This window comes from Eschscholzia californica, unplaced genomic scaffold (genome assembly GCF_041429995.1).
Source record: "Eschscholzia californica isolate CP2 unplaced genomic scaffold, dmEscCali1.0.p SCAF_4, whole genome shotgun sequence".
NCBI lineage: Eukaryota > Viridiplantae > Streptophyta > Magnoliopsida > Ranunculales > Papaveraceae > Eschscholzia > Eschscholzia californica.
This window is the reverse complement of record NW_028238461.1, coordinates 15444994-15465040: the sequence shown is the minus strand read 5'-3', so window position 1 is coordinate 15465040 and position 20047 is coordinate 15444994. Positions and strand designations below refer to the sequence as shown.

At 35.9% G+C, this 20047-nt stretch overlaps 2 protein-coding genes and 1 pseudogene across 3 annotated transcripts; 1 reads left to right on the top strand and 2 right to left on the bottom strand.

The window, feature by feature from the left end:
• The first annotated feature begins 4678 nt into the window (after positions 1 to 4678).
• Positions 4679 to 11378, top strand: LOC147543123 (serine/threonine-protein kinase VIK-like). Its single transcript, XM_086637013.1, has 11 exons — positions 4679 to 5318; positions 6268 to 6342; positions 7328 to 7444; positions 8587 to 8681; positions 8878 to 8998; positions 9115 to 9194; positions 9759 to 9818; positions 10098 to 10219; positions 10316 to 10401; positions 10490 to 10605; positions 10960 to 11378. Exons 1-11 carry the CDS (start codon positions 4977 to 4979, stop codon positions 11096 to 11098), a joined length of 1353 nt encoding a protein of 450 aa, XP_086493139.1. The 5' UTR covers positions 4679 to 4976; the 3' UTR covers positions 11099 to 11378.
• A 317-nt stretch (positions 11379 to 11695) lies between these two features.
• On the bottom strand, positions 11696 to 14953 carry LOC147543122 (pectinesterase 31-like). Its single transcript, XM_086637014.1, has 6 exons — positions 14508 to 14953; positions 14325 to 14429; positions 14138 to 14215; positions 13073 to 13260; positions 12226 to 12399; positions 11696 to 12077 (listed from the first exon to the last, which is right to left on the bottom strand). The coding sequence occupies exons 1-6, from the start codon at positions 14748 to 14750 to the stop codon at positions 11915 to 11917; spliced, it is 951 nt and encodes a 316-aa protein (XP_086493140.1). The 5' UTR covers positions 14751 to 14953; the 3' UTR covers positions 11696 to 11914.
• A 1376-nt stretch (positions 14954 to 16329) lies between these two features.
• Positions 16330 to 18241, bottom strand: LOC147543121 (pentatricopeptide repeat-containing protein At5g66520 pseudogene; annotated as a pseudogene). Its single transcript, XR_015223608.1, has one exon. The product of XR_015223608.1 is annotated as a pentatricopeptide repeat-containing protein At5g66520 pseudogene (transcript).
• Positions 18242 to 20047: the final 1806 nt, after the last annotated feature.

Here is a 20047-nt window from a genome sequence, read left to right as displayed (position 1 = left end):
TTCAAATTGAGAATTTCATGAAAGCTTTGGAAGTTTTTCGAAGAAATGTAAAATGATGGTGCTAGAGCTTATAAAATGACTATTATGAATTTGTAGGGGTTTAGCTAGTTTTTCGATACAACATTCTATTAGACAATATTTAATAATTTGTAACAAATTTCATGTTAAATTAATTCAAAAACTAATTTGCAAACCATTTACATGGCATTGCAAGGTGTTTGCAAGGCTCTGCAAGGTGTTTGCAAAGCTTTGCAAGGTGTTCGCAAGGTTGTGCAAGGTATTTGCAAAAGTCATGCAAGGTGTTCGCAAGGCTCTGCAAAGTTTTTACAAGGCTCTGCAAGGTGTTCGTAAGGCTCTGCAATTGGTTTGCAAGGCTATCCAAGGTGTTTGCAAAAACCATGCAAGGCTCTGCAAGGTGTTTGCAAGGCTTTGCAAGACAGTGGAAAGTGTTTGCAAGGCAGTGCAAAGTGTTTGCAAGGTATTTTCTTAGACTAGGGTTAGGTTGGTCTTTTTACTGAAATTGAAAATTACATAATTGCCATCAAGGAGGTGAAGCCTAAAAAACTTTGATGAATCCTTTTTAACCAAAGTCATAATTTCTTAGGGAGTTTTGACCAAATTCCCGGTATAGAGAGGAAAATCATAAGACCCAAAATTCGGGTCAAAATATCAAATGAAGGCCAACCCGAAATAATAATGCAAAAAAAATCCAAAAGTTGAAATTACAAAATATTTTTGAAAATTTCTGAACATAACACAGTTTGCTCTCAACAATTTTGTATTTGCTCTCAACAATTTTGTAAATGTATGAACAAATTTGTTTTTGTTCACACATCATTAAGAAAATAATTATATATGTTGTCAACAAATTCAAAGTGTTGCCAACATTTTTAAATTTGTGTTTTTTTTACATTATTATTCCCGAGTGGGTTTTTTTCGTATTTGGGCCCAAATTTTGGGTTTTTCTTACATAGTTTATAGAAAGGGGTCCCAAATTTTGCTTCGCTTTAGGCCCCCCAACTAGTTGGGCCGGCCCTGTTGACAACTGCCTAAGTTAAACCGATAATGAAAGATGCCTAAAATCCAAGTAAACATGACTTAAAAAGTCCGACAAATTTATTACGTTATTTATACTTCAATAGCGAAAGTTCAATAAACCATGAAATCCTCTTCTTTGAAAATCGAACTTAAGACCTCCAGAGATTTTGAGTTTATGTCGACATTATCGGCCACTTGGGCTACCAAATGTTGACATAAGGCGGGTCAACATTTTCATGAGTGCGGGTAAGCTAATTAAGATGTACTGAAACAAGCAGAGAAATGAGTTAGATGTGCAACTTGCACATGATATTTGAAACTACAGCTTATTGATCTCAATAAGCTCATATCATGTATTCATGTCACAGTATCTTATAGTACATATGCTACAACGTTCTCCTCTATCTTTTTCGGGTAAATGACTCCGATTTTTCTTCACTGGACATGACGAGTAAGTGAGAATTCTCATCTTCACCATAGTATGGGTGTTTCACAAAGGTTGCAACCTGCACCTTATCCAAATAAGATGAGTACTGAATTACTTAATTGGCTTAATGGGTGTCTGTTTTTAGTGAAGCTATCATGGAAGACAATATGTAAGAGGGTAGTTTCCAAAAGTGGAGAGGCGGTTTAAGAGGCAGCAATAGGCAGTTTCCAAAAATTGGGATGGTTTCCAATTTTTTGGCTCAATAGGCAGTTTCCAATTTTTTGGCTTATAATATATATAAATAGGGGTTGAGTGCTTTGTAATCAACACACCAACACAAGCAACAACAACTCTTCTTTAGAGAGAGCTAAAGAGAGAGAGCAAGTGAGAGAGAAATTTTTTGTTCATAGTTTTGAGCGGTGTTAAATTTCTCGGTCGTCGAAGATTTAGTATAGAAGGTTATTACTATACGGTACCATCTTGGGACGAACTTGCGGGTTGTGTTAGTCGTCTTCATCTATCCTTCAATAAAGATTTCTTGTTCGCCCGAGGACGTAGGCTTTAAGCCGAACCTCGTTAAATTCTGTTCGCATATTTGATTTTGGCTTAGCTTTTCGATTAATCTTCATAATCGGATCAATTTCTAGGATAGGTTCGATAGCTTCCGCGATTTTTAGTTATAACACAATAGTACTTTCATACGAGATACAACTAACATTTTACGACCAGCAAAGACTCACTCATCCGGAGAGAGAGTTCACCTTGCATCCTTAGTGTAATATGAATTACAAATGAGCAAATATTCTTATTTTTAGATCATTCAATATTTTTGGATCTGAAAATCTTCAGAACGTAAGTAAATATTGAACAATTCTTAAATGCTTTAACCTTTCTTGATTTGAAGTAGTTTTAAAGATTGATTTTATGGCTTATTTACATGTGAGAGGTGACTGTTAACAAACAGTCGCATCTGGAGGGAATAATCACAAGGGAGATGCTAGAGTGCCCAGTTCGGTGACCAAAAGGGTGCCCAGCTGACGTGGAATTCACTAAAAGACAAGGTTTTTTCAAAGTCTGACTAGGGTGGGTACCGCTTTTGTTTCTATATGAGGAAATTTGGGCATTTTACTTGGCATTCTAGCTGGGCACTCGATCATTCCCTAATCACAATCTTTTGAAGGGACCAGGTACTTATCCACGAGTTTAATCTGGCCCGTTGGATCATAGTTGATCACAGTGGTCAGACTATCACCTAATTAAGGCTGTCAAATCTCAACGTTCAAATATAGATTTAATCTTGTCTGTCGGATTGCCTCTGGTATACAACAAAAATAATGGCTCATATGCTCCTAGTGACGATGCACATGTTTAATCTGGTCTGTTGGATCATAGTTGATCACAACGGTCAGAATATCATCTAATTAAGGCTCTCATATCTCAACGTTCAAATATAGATTTAATCTTGTCAGTCGGATTGCCTCTAGTATACAACAAAAATAATGACTCCTACCCTCTTGGCGACGATGCGTACGTGTAAAGTGTGTGCGGGCGCCTCTAAAGTGCCCTAAACACCCACCCCACGCGCGTGCGCGGTGCAAACCACGCAAGCCTTGGATCATTGTTTCATTCATACTCTAGTATGATATAACAAGTTATTATAAACCATCACCTTCCTTTTAATTATCAGATGTGGGAATTTCCTTAAATAGATCACATCTTCTCAGATTTAAACCCAAACTTCGAAAACAAATATTTTATTAATAAGGAACCGGTTTTGAACTAACCAAAGCTTCAAACTCAAGCCCACGACGAGACGAACACAACGGTGCGTTCCTCGAACTGTTTCAACAATCGAAACCTAGTCAAAAGTATAAAGAACTTTCCTATTGGATTATCGATTTCCAACACGAGGTACAACTTCGTGTTGTTTAAGTTCGGGAGATCGTTATGCCAAAGCATCAAGAAGAAAAATTGTCAAGCTGCTATTAAAATCACTAGGATGATTTAAGTATATAACACTTCCAAAATCATGTGGATATGGTTCAATAACTATAAGTGATTATAAAAGCCATTTTGGTTGGGTGGCAATACAAATGTTCTCTACTAGATAGACCACAAAATTCAAACTTACCATTTAAAAAGATATAAAATTATTCTGCCATGTACAAACTACTACCTTACAAACTATGACTAAAACATAATACAAAATGTATGAATGAGATTAAGTGATAACCGACTAAAACATTATGGGTTTAAGCTATGATGTTCTATGATCTACTTCCTCAAGAAAACTAAAAAGATATTGTTGTCATTTGACACTCCTAACCAAACAAACAAGCATTTAAATGAAACTAATTTTGGAGATCTCATTTGGTTAGTAGTAAGGGGCATTTCTAATTGGCTATAGAAAATAGCAGTCGTTATGCTTTATTCGATCTCATTTCCCGACTTGAAATCCGGACATACAAGATTCTGAAACTCTCTATTTTCCTAATGGTCCCCTACTTTGTGACCAGCTTCCTGCCTGTCCCCCTACTTTACAAGAAATACCCATATGACCCCCTTCCGTTATAACACTGTTACTCTCTCTCTTCCATTTATTTTCTCTCTCCTCCAACATGTTTTCTCTCTCTGCCACCTCGTTAAACCAGCCACATCATCGTCTTCACCGGCAGGGTCGCCGGCCGGCCAAATTTCCGGCCGGCGACCTTCAAACTTTTTTTTCTCTCTTTTTTTTTTTTTTTTAAAGAAATTCTCTCACCTCTCTCTCTCTCAACTCCGGCGAAGGGAAACCTTCGCCGGAGTTTAGAGAGAGAGAGGTGAGAGAATTAAAAAAAAAAATTTTTTTTTTTTGGAGAGAGAGAGAGAAAAAAAAAAAAAGTTTGAAGGTCGCCGGCCGGAAATTTGGCCGGCCGGCGACCCTGCCGGTGAAGATGATGTGGCTGGTTTAACGAAGTGGCAGAGAGAGAAAACATGTTGGAGGAGAGAGAAAATAAATGGAAGAGAGAGAGTAACGGTGTTATAACGGAAGGGGGCCATATGGGTATTTCTTGTAAAGTAGGGGGCCAGGCAGGAAGCTGGTCACAAAGTAGGGGGCCATTAGGGAAATAACCCAATCTTGTATGTCCACGTAATCTTGCCGGAACGAGATACAATCGGCACCGTATCATTTCTTAGGAGTATATCTAATTGGACATAGGTTGCGAGGGGTTTCCCTAAAAATTCCCAAATATTGTCAACCGAAGAGTAAGGAACACGTAATATAGCATTATACCTGTGAGAACGATGGAACAAATCAATACTATTCGGCGGTGGAAAGACTAGAGAGAGAGAGAGAGAGAGAGAGAGGAAAGAAAAGTAAGATCAAGAAAAGTCTTCTCTTTTTTATTAGCTAAAATAAAACAAGAAAGAAAGGCAAAAACTTAAAGAAATCATCTTCTAATATCAGATCCAATTTGATTCGACCAGATCTTCGGAATTTGAAGATTTGTTGTTTCTTGATTTGGACTCAATGAGTGAAAAAGGAGAGAATTCAGATGAATCGGTTGGAAATGAATCGTTAATGGCGTCTACTGGAACTGAGACTCCAAGAAGCAGTATCGGAGTTGAACCAGAAAAACATAAAGAAAAATCAAGAGTGAGTAGAACGTCTTTGATTCTTTGGAACGCACATCAAAATGATGTTAATGCTATTAAGAAACTATTAGAAGAAGATAAATCTCTTGTTGACGCCATTGATTACGATAATCGAACTCCTCTTCATGTTGCTTCTCTTCATGGTTGGACTGATATTGCTCAAATTCTTATTGATCATGGCGCTAATGTTAATGCTCTCGATCGCTGGAAGAACACTGTAACTCTCTCTCTCTCTCTCTCTCTCTCTCTCTCTCTCTCTCTCTACATATGTATGTTTGCCAAGATTACCTAGTTTAGTTGAATTTTGTGTTCATTAGGTTACAATTCGATTCAAATCTGTGAGACTTCCTCTGTTATTAAGTTAGACAATGTTAGATTTGGAACTTGAAGTTCAGAATTTCATGATCATTAAGTGTTTTAGGTTATGTTTTAATTGAATTAGTAGTTTTAAGACTATAATTGAGCAATTCAGTTTAGCAGATCAAAAACATAGCTTGCAATTAACTAGTCAAAAACCAAATGGAAAATCAGCTGTGGACAACTATGATTTGACACCCAAAACCATTTGTTGTTCTGATAAAGACAATACTCTTGCAAAAAACATTCTAAACCATAGCTCAAAATCTTGAATTGTGGTTAACTGTAACGTGATATAAACAAAAATTAGGTATCGTCCGTAGAAGAATGATGAGTACGTCTTCCTTGAGGTATCTAGTCATTTTGTTCAAACTAAGACCTTGGAGAACATTGATTACTTTGCTTGAGTTACTTTTTTGTTTTGTTTTGGGTTTTTCCAATTGTTATGGTCTCATTGTGTGAGGACGGAAATTATCTTGAAAGAGGATGAGATTTGACAATTGGTTATTCGAGGAAATTTGAACTTTCGATTTACTTTTGCCAAAGTTATCAATCAGTATTTACTTCTTTTGTATTTCTTATCCATTATAACCAATCTTCATTTCTATATCTTTCGCATTCATCAACTTCCTTTTTTCTTTTGTATTTAAAAGTAAGTACTGTTGCTTCTTTTGCTGCCGCGTGTGTTAGAATGTTGTCCGCCAATCTGCTGAGTTGCATATCCGCATTTCTCTTCCTGTATCGAACTTATTCACACACTCATGCTGAATTTCCACTATTTGTAGTCTTAATTAGTTCTTTCTTGACAGCCCCTAGCTGATGCAGAAGGAGCTAAAAAAGGTGACATGATACAGTTGTTGAAACTTCATGGTGGCTTGTCTTACGTAAGTGATTACTTCCTTTTCACATATTTGTATGCATTAATTCCAGAACAATTGTATTGACTTTTATGTTTAGCTGCAACGTTGGTTGCTCGTTTGTTTTCATGGCAAGTTCACTTGTAATTTATGTCAACCGATACTCCTCCCGTTAGAGAACAATCTCTTAGGTAAAAATGGCCTACATTTACTTCTACTAGTTTGTTATATATTTCTTTTGAAGGAGCTAAAAAACGTGACATGATAGAGTTGTTGAAACTTTATGGTAAGTGATTACTTCCTTTTCACATATTAGTATGCATTAATTTCAGAACAATTGTATTGATTTTTATGTTCTGCTGCAACTTCGTATGCTCGTTTGTTCTCTTGGAAAGTTCACCTGTAATTTATGTCAACCGGTACTCCTCCCCTTAGTGAACAATCTCTTTGATAGAAATGGCCTACATTTTCTTATGCTAGTTTGTTATATATTTCTTTTGAATGCCTTTGTTGCCTGAAATTTTTAATGTTTTAAGAAATTTGTTATCCGTTTTAGTTTTACTTTTACACCCAAAGGATCTTGTTTGACTTCCAAAAAACGTATAGCTCTCGCAGGGTGTAAATTTTTGAAACAGCAGTGCCAAAGGCAAATTCACTATTGTGAAACTTATTCTTACTTGAGATGAAGGATTTATATTGAAGTGTAAGATTTAAACTTTAATCATGTTTATTCTGTACAGGGTTTAATTGTTAAGTTTCTGGTAACAGTGATAACGCATTCCGCTATGCAACTAAATGATTTTTCATATGCCATCTTATCTTTTGTTCTGGAACCATTTCACTGCAAATTGCTTTTATATGCATACGTGTTTTACTTTTGCTCGCCATCTATCGAATAAGGAACATGTATCGGTTCACCTGGTACTTGTTGTCTCAACTGCTTGATTGCAACTTGAAACAAAGTCATCTTTTTTATTTTTTTTGGACGGTGAATGAAGTATGCTTTCTGCAGGGACAAACTGGAAGCCATTTCGAGTCAAAACCAGTTCCACCTCCTCTTCCAAATAAGTGTGATTGGGAAATTGATCCTTCCGAGCTGGATTTCTCAAGCTCAAGCATGATAGGAAAGGTGATATTTGTTTTTACCTACTAAATTTGGATACTCTTGTCATACACTTTAAGTCACTTCAGTGGGCAAATTACCAATAATAATACAAGATTTTGTATTTACTGTATATCTTGTTTGTACACTTTCAATTATCGTGTTTAGAACATAAAGCATTGCTCTGGAGTCTAGATTAAAGTTTTCTATGCAGGGCTTCCAAAAGGTAACAGAGGCGTGCAAAATATATGATATTGAATTATTGATACTAGCTGATAGGCCAGACAGTAATTGCCGAGTATATCAGCCAACACAAATTTGCCGTTATTATCGGCTTGAAAGAAAAGATCTGAAGTCAGACAGCACACGAGTTACCCATGTTGGAAAAGTCGGTGGTCGTAGCGTTGTTACATAACTTACATAGATCTGAATATGGCCGAAGCTGTGTCTTGGAGTTATTAAGACAATACCATTTTAATACCTCAGCTGGTCCCTCTGTGCTTGTTGAGATGGAAAGAGAAAATAACCATTATGCAGTCAATTAGTTTAAAAGAACTATTTTGTTTAGTGGGTTCCTTTTGGGTTTACTCCTTGTTTTAAGTCAAATTAATTTGTTCACTGTTTCATGTTAAATCTGAACAAATTGCTCTTGCAACTAATAGCAATGAGTACGCTGATTTTATGGAGGACAAGGAAGTACATTACTATGGTGGACACATTAATTGAAGTTGTCCAGTCACCTTGATGACTAAGGTTAATTCTTAGGAGAGTAATACCGCATATCCCTTTTAGTGTGCACTTTCCATAGCTTACATTTATCAGCCTGCCGCTATGCTTAGGTATTAAACGAATGTTCCACTTGAACTCCATTTCCTCCCTTTTTGTTAGTTTTACTGGGATCTTTTATCAAACCTAATTGACAATATCCTAAAGATAAAAGTTCAGCTTTGACATAGGATTTCTGGTATAGTCAACTTCATGCAGGAGGTTAATAGGTCCTAGACTACTCGTTGAAAAATCAACTTTAGTCTTTACCTCTTGATTATTTTATTTTATTTTTGGGTAATTTGACTTATACTTGTCAAACAACCGAATCGTAGTACAGTAGCTACTGATTTATGTTGCTAACATAATGTTTTTTCTTTGTTTATCATAACTTATGCTTGTAGGGGTCTTTCGGTGAAATTGTGAAAGCTAATTGGCGAGGAACTCCAGTAGCTATCAAACGTATTCTTCCATCTCTTTCAGATGATAGATTGGTCGTGTAAGATTCTTCATACCGTTAGGTTTTCTCCCCTGCATTTTATGGTTATGCAATTCCTTTGAGATTCATGATTCTTCTTTTTAGGAAATAAAGAGATTTGTCATTCCTCAAAACTAAATAATTTGTAGTAATGACTAATTGCACGGAGATTGCTTTTAACTCTTATCGGAAATTTAAACTTGTTCATGTGATTCAGCCAGGATTTCAGACATGAAGTCAATTTGCTAGTGAAAATGCGGCATCCAAATATTGTGCAATTTCTCGGGGCAGTCACTGACAAGAAGCCTCTAATGTTAATCACAGAGTTTTTAAGAGGGGTAATTTCAAACCTGTACTCATTATCCTAATTTATTTGTTAGTGATGTGAATTATCTGCTATTCATGATAGCAGTTACTTTACTTTCAAATTAAGATTTTTGTTGATATGTTTCAGGGAGATCTTCATCAGCACCTCAAGGAAAAGGGTGCACTCAGCCCATCAACAGCTGTTAATTTTGCTCTAGACATTGCCAGGTATTCCGTGTTCTTAGTGATATGTAAAGAATGTCATTGGGATTATAAGAGGAAGGTAGTTATCAGAAATATATAGGAAACTATAGCTGATAGACATAGACCGAATGTTAGATTAGCTTCCAAATGATTTTTCATCCTATTATTGGGTGCACAGCTTATCTTGCATATGTTGTCTTTCGAAGGAAACTTTTTGAATTTCAGTATCTGAAACCTACCAACTTGCCTTAAATCCTGTTGAGTCTATTTCAAGCTTATCAGCTTCCAAATCTGAATAACCATCAGGTTGTAGGCAGTGAAAAATGTGGGTTAGGTGTATCTAATAGAATGATGTTTAACAAACTGTTAATATCTTATGTTTTCATGTACATGATTTTTTTTCCGAAGCGTCAGTAGGAATTATCTTTCTATCCGACGTAACTCATGCGATACCCATTGTCTTATTTAAGCTTGCTAGTTACATATATAAACTGGTTCTAGCTCTGATGAATAAAACGAAATGGTCCCTTTTAAGGTTAAACAAGCTTATGCAATTACTGATTGAAGTTTGTGATGTTATGTGAGCAGGGGCATGGCTTATATGCATAATGAACCAAATGTCATAATTCACCGAGACCTGAAGCCAAGGTGGGTTCTATTAATGATTCTGTTTGCGTTGTACATTACTCATCGTATATCAATTTTGCTTCTGTTTCGCTTCCGCATTTGTTCCTTGGCAGATCATATTTAGAATAAAATGGTTTCTAGTAATGGTGACTCTCTGGTGGACAACAAACATTATTATATAAACTGATAGCCTTGAGCACTTCATCAGGATGTTCTCTTTCTTTCATCAGTATTACTAGAATTCAAGAAGTGTATACTTATTACTTCGGTATATTCTGCTAAATTTTGATTGATTTTCAGGAACGTTCTCTTAGTCAACTCCAATGCTGACCATTTGAAAGTTGGGGACTTTGGATTAAGCAAGCTCATCAAGGTTAAGAATTCTCACGACGTGTACAAAATGACCGGAGAAACTGGAAGCTGTAAGTACATATTAAACTTCCTTACGAGGAAATACAAATTAGTCATTACTGCTTAAAACTGATTGTCCTTTTTGTTTTTTGAATTCATATCAAAAGATCGATATATGGCACCCGAAGTTTTCAAGCATCGGAAGTATGATAAAAAAGTAGATGTCTTCTCTTTTGCCATGATATTATACGAGGTAATCCTGCTTCTTAACTATTTTTTGTCAGAAAAAAGAGAAATATGTTTTCCATCATTTCATAATGTGAATGTTTAAAATTTTGTAGATGCTCGAGGGGAGTGCACCAATGACAAATTACGAACCTTATGACGCAGCAAGATATGTGGCAGATGGACATAGACCCGTATTTCGTGCTAAGGGAATCCTCCCAGAACTAAAAGAGTAAGTCAACTGTCAAAGCTTTTGTTATAGTGGTACAAGTTACATCACTTAGATGTGAATGAGCTAAAATTCATGATCACAAGTTTCCAACGACTTCACACATATTGACCTCTCTAGCATTGATATCAAAATCATACAATTCAATTATATTACAACAACTTCGATCTGAGTTGGAACATGTATCATTTATAGAGCCAATCATGCGATTCAGATAAGCATCTGTTAAATTCTGAATGGCGGGACTCAAGATGAACCCCATGCTTAGTATTTCCTTATCCTATCGAAATTCATTTATTAGTGGTCGTTATTATGTGGTTTCAGTGCATTTTATATCTATGAATTTGGATGTTTTAGGTTAACAGAGGAATGCTGGGCAGCTAACATGAATCAAAGACCTTCATTTCTGGAAATTCTCAAGAGACTAGAAAAGATCAAGGAAACTCTATCGACAGATCATCACTGGAGCATCTTTAACCATAGTAGCAGAGAATGAATGCTTATCTCTCATTTCTCTATCATACCAACATTCACTCTCTTACTGGCTGAGTCGACTTGGTCTACCTGGAAACTGGTAAGCTTGAATATTCTACAAATATTGTAATGAATCGAATGACATTGTTCTGTGGTACTTCATTAAGATACAAATTGTTCATATATTCCTTTCAAGTTCATTTTTCTGTGCCATAAGAATTCAGGCTTTTAAAATCTAAGAAGCTAGCTTTCTGTAAACCCAAATATGTTTGATCTAACAAAGAATTTATCTTTGTTGTAAATGATTCTTTTTGGTGAAGTTGATCAAAGTTGGAGTGAATCATTTCCGGTTATAAATGACTATTTTTGTTCTTTGAACCTTGTCGTAGAATCTTAAATCTACCGGTAGCAGCCATCAATATTACTATTTTTTCTCTTTATTTGAAAAATTCTTCTTTTTCCCCTCAAATTATAACATGCGAACCCTAGTCTCTCTTGTGGAGATAGACATATTACCGCTCAATCAAACTGAGCTTCACAATTGTTGATTCAGTTTCCCAAACATGTACAAAAAGATGTACCCAAATGCTACCAAAAACTAGCTATTAACTCATCCATAAACACAAGAAGAGAAACTCATTTTCAAATTAGAGTTTGGTGAGTAACCAATCCATAAGAACAAGAAACCCATTATCTAGTATTACCTTACTACATTTAATAGTACTCGTTGTTCCAAAATTTCGCTTAGTTAACACTACATAGAGTACATGATACTTCTCCCGACGAGGATTTCTTATTCGACATAGAAGTCTTTCTAGTAACTTGCAGTCATAATTTGCTAGGCCGAGTATGGTATCTTTAGTCCCATTCGCTGGACCAGCCATGGTCTTTCTGGCTCAGGATCAATGAACTGATGCAGCAAAAATTGTTCTGCTTCTTCGTTCATCAATTCTCGAGACCAATTCACCCTATTAGAGGGGCAACTACCTGGACCAAAACACCTGCATATTTTACAACAAACAGTAACTCATTCAGACACCGTAACCGCTTGACTTTTTTTTTTTTGCATTCGTATCGTCATGACAACTATGAAATTTGTTTTCTTTAGGATGAATATATCATGTTGGTAAGAATAAGTAGGAAAATAACCTGTATTCAAAGAAACAAGCACTTCTTTCATTTTCACATTTATCCCAGTTGTGCCACCCTACGTGTTTGATACATGAATCCATCCATGTAAATGCAAAGATTACCCTCCCAAAAGGACCCCATGGTCGCCCAAGATATGAATAAGCTGCTCCTCCATTGCCTGTAATTGTACATCTGCATACATAATGAATGTAGTCTGATTAGGTGTATGTGTGTGTGTGTGAGAGAGAGAGAGAGAGAGAGAGAGAGAGAGAGAGAGACTGAGAAAATAATGTCATGCTTAATCGACAAAAAACTCACCATGCCATACCCAATACATGTCATTTGATAAGTCTTTCTACCACAAGCAAGCATGTTTGGCACGTGGGAATCAAAAGCAATTATCAGGAACAACAATCCCGTAATATAATTCCTAGTAATCGCATTACCTTATTGTTTGGTTTGGTTAGAAATAGGTTTAGCAGAGATTGATTTTGTCCGTTCGTTATTTGATTGACGATTCCTAGGAAAAGGGAATTGCAAACCCATTCACCTCTTGGGTAAGAAAGTCTCTTTAGGAGGAATTGAAGTCCTCCTTGGAATGCGATCCCTGCTTAATTCTAATATAACACAAATTATTTCAGAATGCACCTGATAATTGCACTGCATTTCCCCAAGCCAAACATGGCATCGGTGTAGTGGACTTGCTTGGAATATAGGAACCGATCCAATACTGCCCACATTTTTTTAAACTTTCTAGCAACAAAAATTTGGACATTTGAAAAGATGTAGCACCATAAATTAAGAGAAGGGTTCATGTCGAAAGGTTATGCCATGAAAAAAAAATAAATATAAAACTGAGCCAGACCTGAGGAACACGTAACCAGTAGACTCCTGTGATGATTTCCTACTCTGTGCGGTTATGAATCCAGCTGACTTGCAGTGAATATGGCAGTGTTCTAATAGAGCAGTACTATTTCCGAAGATAAAATCCACACTTCCTTCAACATAGCAGTCCTTCAGATATTGTTTTCCATGATGTAAATATAATGTATCCTGCATAAACATACATTCAAGTAAGACTAGTCTATAATTCAAAACCAAAGAACCAAGTAAAAGAAACAGGATTTCATTACAAGAATCAAAACAGGTGGACATAGAACCCGTTTTAAAGAATCGGCAAATGCCATTTATAATGTTTCTATGTTTTACTTCATAAATGATTTACAAGGACTCCACCACGATGAAATATAGAGTAGATGAAGGATTCTGCGCTTGGCTTCATAACTAAGCATTCCCAAGTTCAAGTTTACGCCTTTTTAGAGTTACCAAATAGTACTCTACCTCCCTTGCATATAGCGTATCGGGATCCACGTATCCTTCTTGGCCGGGTCCAAATCTCCACCTTAATTAACCAAATTTCTTTCTAAAAGTCTATAAGTTAAATAATTGAGTTGTTAACTAATACATAATTTGTTTAACTAGTTAAGGTTTTAAGTTTAATAGAGATAAAATGTCTGAGAGCAGGTGTATTTATTCCCTATACATCATAGAGAGTATTTTCGAGCTAGTAAAAATAGTTTAAACATAGCGGATAGCGTACTGAAGAAGTGCACCCCTAGCGTACCCCATAATCACAAGGTAACGTATGTGTACCGGTACCTGTACCACGTACTGGAGCAATCTGCAAACCTAAGTAACATTGCACCTTTTATAGTAAAGTTGAAACCTTTGGAAAAAATCCAATTCATTTTTGAAGTACTGAAGTTCGTCTAGTTAGTTGCAAATTTCAGTAGATATCTTCTGGTAATCGTATTTCTACTCACTTATAAATCGATAACTAAGTTTTAAGTAATCAAATTATAATAATCTATTAATCTCATAGTCTATATTGAATTGAAATAACAACCAATTAACAAGATTAGAAACTTACCTGCCAACTGAGAAACCTGCAGTTATAGAAAGCACACCTATCAGCAGTAACTCTAATGGCAACTGCTTGACCTGAACCCTAGAAGATCAAATATTTCAAAAATTGAGAAGAAAAAAACCCATTAATCAAATCAAAATTACACACCCAAAAGCTAAATTGGGGAAGAAGAATCAGAATCAAGTCATACCTGAGGAGCTGAATTCTCAAACGTGATATTTTCTGCTATAAAATCTTCACCTTCAACAATGGTAGTTCCACATCCGAATGTACCAGTTCCAATCAAACGAGAACCCTAATACAGAAATGATAAATAGTTTAAGAAAGAAGATCAAAAACTGGGTTTTGAAAAAAAAATTGATTTTTTTTTTACCTGGTGGTGATCAATTTTTGTGGCGGTGTTATTCCAAGTAAGGATTGTATCTTCTGGATTTAACCCAGCAAAGGTAATGAAATTCTTCGTTTTGGGTATGTAAATTGGTTGTTTGTAAACCCCAGGGGCGATTCGAATCACTGTTCGGATTGTATTACTAAATGGAATAGCGTCGATTGCTTCTTGAACTGTTTGAAAATCCCCATTTTCGTTATTGGATACTGTCAGAATCCGACTTTCCATTTTCTCACTCTCTCTCTATACTTTCTCTCTCTACTAATGGAGCTTAAACAACATTTCAATCTTCTGATCTGGTTTAAGAGTTTATAGAGTATTAGAGCATCTCCAAATGCAAAACTCAAAAAAAAAAAACTCCAATTGGCATATGTGTTCAGTCTCAATTAAGATTCTCTTTCCTATGTGACTAACTTGAGTGTCTCTAATTCAAGTCCTTCTCCAATGCAATACTCTAAAAAAACTCTAATAGAGACACATGTCACACATACATTTAATAGAAAAAAGTGGTTGAGAAAGAAAGACTTTTTATTGGTCCAAAAATTAAATTTGATGACTAGGACACTTAAGAGCATCTCCAATGCAAGACTCAATCTTAAAATCTTAAGTGCCACCTAGGACTTTAGAGTTTTTTTTTGAGAAAAAACATCTCCAATGCAAAACTCAATTGAGATCTTAAGATGATGTGGAAGCATTAAGTTTTAAGATGTCTCAACTAGAAACTCTATTTTTGAGGTCTCTTTTTAGAGTCTTAAGTGTACTAGTCATCAAATTTAATTTTTGGACCAATAGGAAACTTTTCTTTCTCAACCACTTTTTCCTATTAAATGTATGTGTGACATGTGTATCTATTAGAGTTTTTTAGAGTGTTGCATTGGAGAAGGACTTGAATTAGAGATACTCAAATTAACCACATAGGAAAGAGAAACTCAATTGAGACTTAACACATAAGCCAAATAGAGTTTATTTTAAGTTTTGCATTGGAGATGCTCTAAGACTCTCAAAAGAGATCTCAAAAATAGAGTTTCTAGTTGAGACATCTTAAAACTTAATGCTTCCACATCATCTTAAGATCTCAATTGAGTTTTGCATTGGAGAGGTTTTTTCTCAAAAAAACTCTAAAGTCCTAGGCGGCACTTAAGATTTTAAGATTGAGTCTTGCATTGGAGATGCTCTTAGTATTTGTTAACGATCAGTTTGATTAGTTTTCTGTGCTAATTAATTGTAGTTTCTCATTCACAAATGACAATTAGTAGTTGGAAAACTTCATCCAAATCCAACCGTTCAAAGTTTCATATCAGATATCAAAATGAGCTAAGATTACAATGAGAAATATTGAACTTCTATCTTTTGAGTTGTTAATGAGTAATATCATGATCAAACTTCCTTCATGCCCAAAAATTAGAATGGCGGAGTGATATCTATATCATACTAGAGTTGTAGATCAAACTTCCCACTTACCCAAAAAATACAATCATCTGAGTAATATGTGATAGTCCCACATCGCTCACGAGAGTGTCCGGAGCCTCAGCTATAGGTTACGCTCTTGGTAAGTACCGAGGCCTTTTGGGGGGCTCATGGAGCCTTCGCCAAAAACAAAATCCCGTAACCATGTGAGGTGGTTAAAGCGGCGACAATATCGACAACTGCTAAGGCTTGGGGTTGCCACATGATATCTGAATCATACTAGAGTTGCAGAGTTCACGATTGATTATCGGTGGTAGATTTCGGGGCTTGGGGTGCCATTTTATGTCCTTCCGCTTTCTTAGAGGTACGTTTTCTGCTCAATAGGATTTGGTGTCTCTGCTAGTTAATGGTCATAATCAATCGACAATAAATGGAGCTTTGGTGAAAAATAATCTAACACCCTCTATCTTTTCGACAATAAATGGAGTTGGAACAAAACTCCGGTCTAGGGTTTAGGATTTAGGGGAAACTATGTTATTATAAGCCTACAATGTACTTGGTTGCATGGAAAGTCCCAAGAATGAAGCCTTCTAGAGAGGACTGTCCATGGCCAATGTGCTTTCTACCGTATCATTTTCCAACTGAACATGAACCATGAGCTCCTCAACCATGTCATAGATATCAAATACATTTTTATGAGTCCACTCTCCTGCAATAAAATCATGAATTATTCCATTCACCTGAACCCAACTTCGGCCAGCGGGCTTCTTCACACCCATCTCAACCATCCTACCTCTAATACTCGCGACCTTATCCCATTTCTTAGCTGCAGCATACACATTTGATAACAACACAAGATAACCAGAAGCTCGCTCCGAATCAAGTTCCACCTCAAGTTGGTTTTCGACATAACTAGCAAGCTCGGTATTCTTATGAATCCTACAACCACCAAGTAAAGCTCCCCATAAAACATCATTAGCCTTCAATGGAATCGTCTCGATGAGCTTCTGAGCTTCCTCTAACAAACCTGCACGGCTCATAAGATCAACCATGCATCCATAATGTTCGATTTTTGGTTCAATTTTACAAGATTGAATCATGTAATCGAAATAATGACGACCCTCTTTAACCATTCCTGCATAGTTGCAAGCCGAGAGCAACCCTAAAAAGGTTATGTCATCTGGTTTTACACCCACATTTTGCATCCGTTTGAATACTTCAATTGCTTTTTCCCCATACCCTTGTTTACCAAAGCCTGTAATCATAGTTGTCCAAGAAACTACATTTTTATGTTTCATTTCTTCGAAAACTTTATAAGCTTCTTCGATAACTCCACAACTTGCATACATATGTATTACCGCGTTATTTAGATTCACCGACCGTGATTGTTTTGAAATTTTCGGGCACTCGTCGATATAAGAATGAATCCGTCTACCCAATTTTAGGTCTCCTAACTCGGCACAGGCTGATAATGCTGAAACCATAGCTACTTGATCAAGTTCTATACGAGCTCTATGCATTTCATTAAATAAGGCTAATGCTTGCTTACACCTACCATTCTGAGAACAAGAAGAAATCATGGTTGTCCATGAAACCACATTTCTCTCAGGCATTTTATCGAATAAATTTTGTGCTTCGTCCAATTTACCAGACCTCAAATAAATACCTAACATCGAATTCCATGTTACTAGACTTCGTTCAGTCATTTCATCGAACACCTGATGCGCTTTCTTAAGACCAATTTTCTCATCAACCAGTGCGTACATATTGATCAAATTCGTCTGCAAATACAAATTTGAACACAACCCACTTGTTAAAATCCTTCCATGAATCTGTTCTCCTTCTCTCAAGAACAATGGGTTAGTACAAGCACCAAGAAGGAAAGAATAAGTGAACTCATCTGCCTTTCCTTCTTCTCTTTCCATTTGATTAAACAGCTCAATGGATCTCTTTTTTGCATTTTCACTTTGAGCTGCGTATCGTCTAATGATCTGGTTCCATAAATTTGTGCTTGGGATTTTAATCTGCTGGAAAGTTTTATAGGCATGCTTAAGTTCACCAGAATCAATACAGAAAGATATTAACTTGGCAAGAATATAGTTCTTCTGTGAAAAACCATTTGTTATTATTTGTGAATGAATTTGAATTAGATTTCTAGTGGTTTTACAATTCTGTAACAAAGAAAATAAATGTTGTTGAAGTGCTCTTGAATTCAATGTTTTGATCGTTTTTGTTTCTATGAAGGACATAAGAGTTATGGGTCCAAAGTTAATTGCAAAGCAACATCAAATATGTTCTCAAATTTTGGCATGGACTCTAACGAAGCTACACTAAGAGGATGTTTGATATTTGCACTTATTAAGTGAAATCACTTAATAAATGCGGGTCGGCAATTTTAGATCGTTTGTTTTTTCACTTAATAAGTGAAAATCACTTCTAAATGATCCCGAAGTAAGTGCGAAAAAGTAAGCTCCAAGTTAGAGCTTACTTTTTTGCACTTACTTTTCTAAGTGCTAAAAAGACATAAAAGACCTATACAAGTTTTAAAATTACTAATACCTATTAACACTCTAAAATCGTATGTATTTGAATCCAACTATCCAAGACATAAAAGTGTGTATGAAAAAGTATTAGAAGCTGACGAAGAGAATTTTAGACAGAGAAAAAGAGTTTTAGAAAGAAAAAAAAATTTCAAGACACAAAAGGCCTACCATATTAAACAATCTAAAAGTCTAAACAAGAAGTTCGTTTCATCATGACTGTCTTTAGATTGAATAAATTCTGCCATAAATTATATGATCCGATGCCACATTCTTTGACATTTTGACCTCAAGATGAAGCTACAATGATCCAACCCCGAGACGTAATTGTAGATGAACATGATGAAACGAACTTCTTGTTTAGACTTTTGACCTCAAGATGAAGCTACAATGATCCAATCCCGAGACGTAATTGTAGACGAACTAGTTAATAATGCAAATGTTATTGTTTCATGCATAGTATCTTACATTACTCTATCTGACGTGAAATTTATCTACCTTATTAATTTGTGATGTGAAATTTTGATTGAATGTGATTGATTTTTTGAGTGAATACGTGTTAACAAAAGTTAACAAATAATGAGAATTTATGCGCGCATAATATAGACAATTAACATTTTTTATAACGTCTATAAGTGATCGAAAACAAACGACATTACACTTGTAAGTGATAGAAAACAAACGGCATTGCACTTATTAAGTTATAGCTCTTAGTAAGTGATATTCACTCACTAAGTGATATCACTTATAAGTAATATCACTTATGACTTATAAGTGCTACAAAATCAAACACTCACTAAGACTACCATTTTGTCCAAGAAAGGGTTGCTTGCCTTTGGTTAAGAAACTCCCAAGGTACTCTGAACTTTTGAACTCTTTGATTGGAGTTCCATCGACAGAGAAGCTAAAAAGAGACCATAAAATCAATCATTTTTAGGCCAAACTAGTCTCATTCAATATGGAATTTGAGAATTGGGCTAACGTACGTGATATGTTGATGATTTCAGAGGATGAACTAAAGGTGGAAATTGTCATTTGGATCGAACAATAGATAGAATTGGTACTATGTTAGTATGTTACCTTTCCCTTGGTTGAAACCATCAGTGTGAACTGTTAGTATGTTACCTTTCGTCGTGCGTTAGTTCTTGAGATGATAACTGCATCAAAATGCAAAACAAACAAGTTAAGAACAATGAAGTTGTCAGGGACTAGCTTGAGCTGCATATGAATCTTACCAAATAGACATTCTTTCTTGGACTGAAACCAGAACCAGAGGCAACTACAATAGTGGTAGCTAGTCCTAGCAATTTTTGTGTAGAACCAGAAGTAGCCATGTCTGATAGAAAGGTAGGTTTTGTTAAGAAAGGATGAATTAGTATGAAACTGCAGCACCACCTAAGCGTTACTCTTGTGTGACCAGGGATGTTAGTCGGGTGTACCTTTAACACCCAATGATCGCATTATACGATTTTAAATTCTTAACAAATAAGATTCTAAACGCCAATGAAGTATTTTCAATGTGTGTCCAACTCTGCGGTTTTTTATTACAATACTTTTATGTGATTTTGCTCAGGCCTT

Bases quoted from the DNA above. Each gene is read 5' to 3' on its own strand.
- LOC147543123 (XM_086637013.1), top strand. From the start codon at position 4,977: ATGAGTGAAAAAGGAGAGAATTCAGATGAATCGGTTGGAAATGAATCG. The intron at 7,445-8,586 runs GTGATATTTGTT...TTATGCTTGTAG, and splicing joins GCTCAAGCATGATAGGAAAG to GGGTCTTTCGGTGAAATTGT. The intron at 8,999-9,114 runs GTAATTTCAAAC...GATATGTTTCAG, and splicing joins TCACAGAGTTTTTAAGAGGG to GGAGATCTTCATCAGCACCT.
- LOC147543122 (XM_086637014.1), bottom strand. From the start codon at position 14,750: ATGGAAAGTCGGATTCTGACAGTATCCAATAACGAAAATGGGGATTTT. The intron at 13,261-14,137 runs GTAAGTTTCTAA...ATGTTTATGCAG, and splicing joins GCAGGTTTCTCAGTTGGCAG to GATACATTATATTTACATCA. The intron at 12,400-13,072 runs GTCTGGCTCAGT...TTATGTATGCAG, and splicing joins ACTGGTTACGTGTTCCTCAG to ATGTACAATTACAGGCAATG.